This window comes from Octodon degus, unplaced genomic scaffold (assembly GCF_000260255.1).
Source record: "Octodon degus isolate 3935 unplaced genomic scaffold, OctDeg1.0 scaffold00012, whole genome shotgun sequence".
Taxonomy (NCBI): domain Eukaryota; kingdom Metazoa; phylum Chordata; class Mammalia; order Rodentia; family Octodontidae; genus Octodon; species Octodon degus.
In genome coordinates, this window is record NW_004524588.1 from 9,670,110 (window position 1) to 9,673,764 (window position 3,655).

The 3,655-nt window shown below is 39.9% G+C and overlaps 1 protein-coding gene across 1 annotated transcript in view; it reads right to left on the reverse strand.

Moving 5' to 3' along the window:
• The window catches only part of Plcz1 (phospholipase C zeta 1), a 66,206-nt gene that overhangs the window by 13,894 nt on the left and 48,657 nt on the right, over positions 1–3,655 (reverse strand). The window contains exons 7-8 of the mRNA XM_023709472.1: positions 3,399–3,515; positions 2,234–2,406 (exon numbers count right to left, since the gene is read on the reverse strand). Coding sequence (XP_023565240.1) covers positions 2,234–2,406; positions 3,399–3,515 — 290 coding nt within the window. The remainder of the gene's footprint in view (positions 1–2,233; positions 2,407–3,398; positions 3,516–3,655) is intronic.

Here is a 3,655-nt window from a genome sequence, read left to right on the forward strand (position 1 = left end):
GAAGACTCTACCAACAACAGTGAGACAATCACTTGGAAGTAGGAAATAGAGAGTGAGGCTGGGGCAGAGGGCTCCAGAGGGAGATTAGCATGGAGTAGGAAAGGACCATGCAGGAGATAACTCTTCTCTTCTTCTCAACTAGACCAACTACTTGAAAAAAATGACAAAAGCAATGTCAACCTTATAAGAACTTTAAAAAGTCATCTCAATGACCAGTGCTTTACCAGGTCCTAGAATGGGATCAACACATCAGTCTTTTTGCCTGCCCCAGCTCAAGTACCATTTTGTACCTCTCCACTGTTAAGACTTCAGTCTTGCGCCCTGTCACCTTTTGGGGCCGGGGAGATGGCTCAGTGGAATAAGCGCTTCACTGGCAAGCGCAAGGACCTGAGTTCAATCCCCGGTTCCACCAAAAAATAAATAAATAAAAAATTAAAAAAAGACTCCAGTCTTAATGAAGAGCCAGGAGAAAATTCTGCTCCATACTTCACTGCCACTGTTCACTGCCAGGGCCAGCCTCACTTCAATCCTCCCCATCTTTTCTGCACTCTCCTCCCATTTTCATTTCTGGAAAACAGTTCTCAAACCTCTCATTCCCTGCTGGCTTAAAGTCTGGGACCAGAAGTAGATGAGTGGTCTTCCGTGCCCTCAGATGTTGGGACCGCAGAGGATGGGGCTGAGGAAGGAGTGCTGGGAGAAACACATTCCTGGGCGCCTGGGTGTCCTGAGCTCCACCAGCCAGCTGAGGTGGATCAATAACTTCTCAGTAGCCAGCAAATCACAGCAGAGCTTCATTAGGCAAGGGCATGAGACACAACAAACTAATGCTTGCATGGACCCAGATTCTAGGATAGGTTCTGAGATGGTTCACACAAACTAGTATTGCAGAAAATGCCCCCCTCTCCCACCATAAATGTCTGTTTCTGTTAGTTACACTAGGTAACCTCTAGTTTGCTTTAGTTGTTAGTACAGGTCCTATTACTTCTGTATCCCTGACAGGTCTGGTGTCTACGATGCACAGTGCCCGAACCAATCCCTAATTCACAAGTCATTCTCCCTCTGTACTTTGCATTCCCAATCTCATGAAAACTTCCCTCTATGAGCCTTCAGAGTCTGATATTTTAGGAATGAATCCCTATCAAGGCCCATCAACATTCAATAAATCTGCCTTCAAATCCTGGGTAACGCTCCAGTATTTCTGTTTGTTGCTGCTCTAGGAGCAACTGTCTGAATATGAAAGAGGGAACAAAGGGGCCATACCTCCGTGATGTATTTGCAAATATTAGGTACAGTTATAGCTGATCACAATTAAGTGGGGGGAAAATGAAGCTAGACAGTTTCAAAATACTCAGTGGTATATTAAACAATAAATACAGCGCTTAGATTATAAAAGAATAAGGAGGTTTTGAAAAGTCTGTACTGATGGAAACAATAAATTTTGGACAACTGCTTTTGCTTTCAATGAAATTATAGAACAAAAGGAGAAAAATAGGAGAACAAGATGGGAGTACAAGAAGAATTAGTGGTGAGGAGTCAGACAAAAATAAAAAGAAGGTATTTTTAGGTAAATAACAATGGGGGAGGCCCAAGCAATGCAGGAGAAAAATTCACATCCATAATAAAATTACTAGAGAATATGAATAGAGACTAAATTATTAACATAGAGAACAAATGCTGAAACCTCCCCCAAAAATGCACAGGAAAACGGAATGCTCCATGTCAACAGAAATTAAACACAGAAAACACACTAGAGAAAATCATGGGGGTACTTTTGCTTTGAAGCAATCAAAGAATGTCCATAGATATGAGAGAGAAAAAGTCCTGAACTTTTATAAGAGCCTAGTTCTAGAAAGGAAATATCACCTAGAATCGCGTGGTGAATCTTCTTAAAGTTTAAAGGGGCAAAGGTAGCATGTCGCAAGCTCATGAGAGGGCTGAACTCAGACCTGTGAATGCTGAAACACAGCAGAAGGATGTGAGCAGATTCTTGGGAGGAGAAGGCTTGAGCCTCGGTATTTGTATTCAGAGGTAGGTAGGTGTTCACGTAAAAAAAACAGAAGGACATTTTTCAGATATGGAAAGATGCTGAAATGCCACACCATCTATAGCCCCTGAAAGGTGGAGAGATTGTAAAGCTTTTAAAGCAAATCAATGGAATTTAAAAGAGTAATGTATACTATGTAGCTGACGTAATAACCAAGGGAAAACCAAAAGGAGACATCATTCATCTTACCCTTATTGTAATTGCAATTGGATCATTGTCATTTGTTGAAGTATTTGGGTTAAATTTTGATACAGTATCTCTTAGGAAGTGTGGTTTCAAAATATATCCAGAACCACCATTGTCCAGAAATTTCCCATTTTGCAAATCCATAGGCAGACCAGGGGTCTGAAAATTTAAGGCCACTGTGAGAAGGAAGTATAAACAGTTAAACAAATAACTGAAATCTAATCACAGATTATATATCTTTGCATGTAATAAAAGCATCATTAGCCTAGTACTTCTTGACTTTTAATCATTTTCCACTTCCCATATCTATATTAATGAGTATTGGTGAGTTGTGAAGTTTAATCATAAATTAAATTATTATACATATTTGAAGAAAGGAATCAAATGGCACATAATATGGATTGCAGACAACCAATGTATGTCAGATAACATTCAAGAAATATAAAACTAAAAATATTAGTCCATTAAATTTAGAAAACAACTACATCACAAGCTTTCAAGTCCAGAAGGGGTGGTTGTCATCTGAAGACAAAGAAAGAAACAGACTGAATGACAATTGTTAAAGCATAGTGCTATCTCAATAACATGCTGGCAAAGAGCACCATGCACTGTACCACCCTGTAACCCCAAGCTGTCTCCCACACATGGGAGACCCTTCTGCTCAAGCCCAGACACCTTGCTAGACCCAAGTAGCAGGAGGGTTAACACCTGATGCTGCCCAGTTAGTGCCAGTCCTATGCTAACTGCACAATTAGGAATCGAGAGCCTGCAAGCATTTATAACCAACCTATATGACTGCCCTTTTTCAAGACTGAATCTGGCAATTCACGCAAACTATAGATTTAGGGGTCTTTAAGCTTAGTTTTCAAGCAAAAGAATATGACTCAATGTCTTCTGTTCCTTCTCGCGTCCTTGTTCCTTGACTCTGCCACACGTGGTCTACAACAATGCTTCAGGAACTGAACCTCTATGCCTGAAATCCACCTAGATTTAGTCTCTCCAAGCCATCTATGGATGAATACAAGTCTGGAGACCAATGATTCAACACTGAGTGTCTCAACCCAAAACCGCCAAGGTCAAAAAATCATTATAAAGAGCTAACTTGTTAATTCATAAAATGAATTCATTTTAACTTATTTTTACAAACTTGATATTCCGTATAACATACCCATTTGACAACCTATATTCCAAAATTCTTGAGGATTAAAGTTAGAAGAATCTGCTCTTGTTGCTTTGGGGTATATTCTGGTAATGAACTTCCTCGTGTGAAAAACAAATTCTTGAACTAAGAACAAAAAGGAAGGAAGGAAGAAAGGGAGGGAAGGAAAGAGAGAAAGGAACAAAGGTGGGAGTGAGAGAGGGGAAAAAGAAACCATTAACACATGAAAGATTTAAAATAAGCCAAGCTACTACTTCTATATGTAT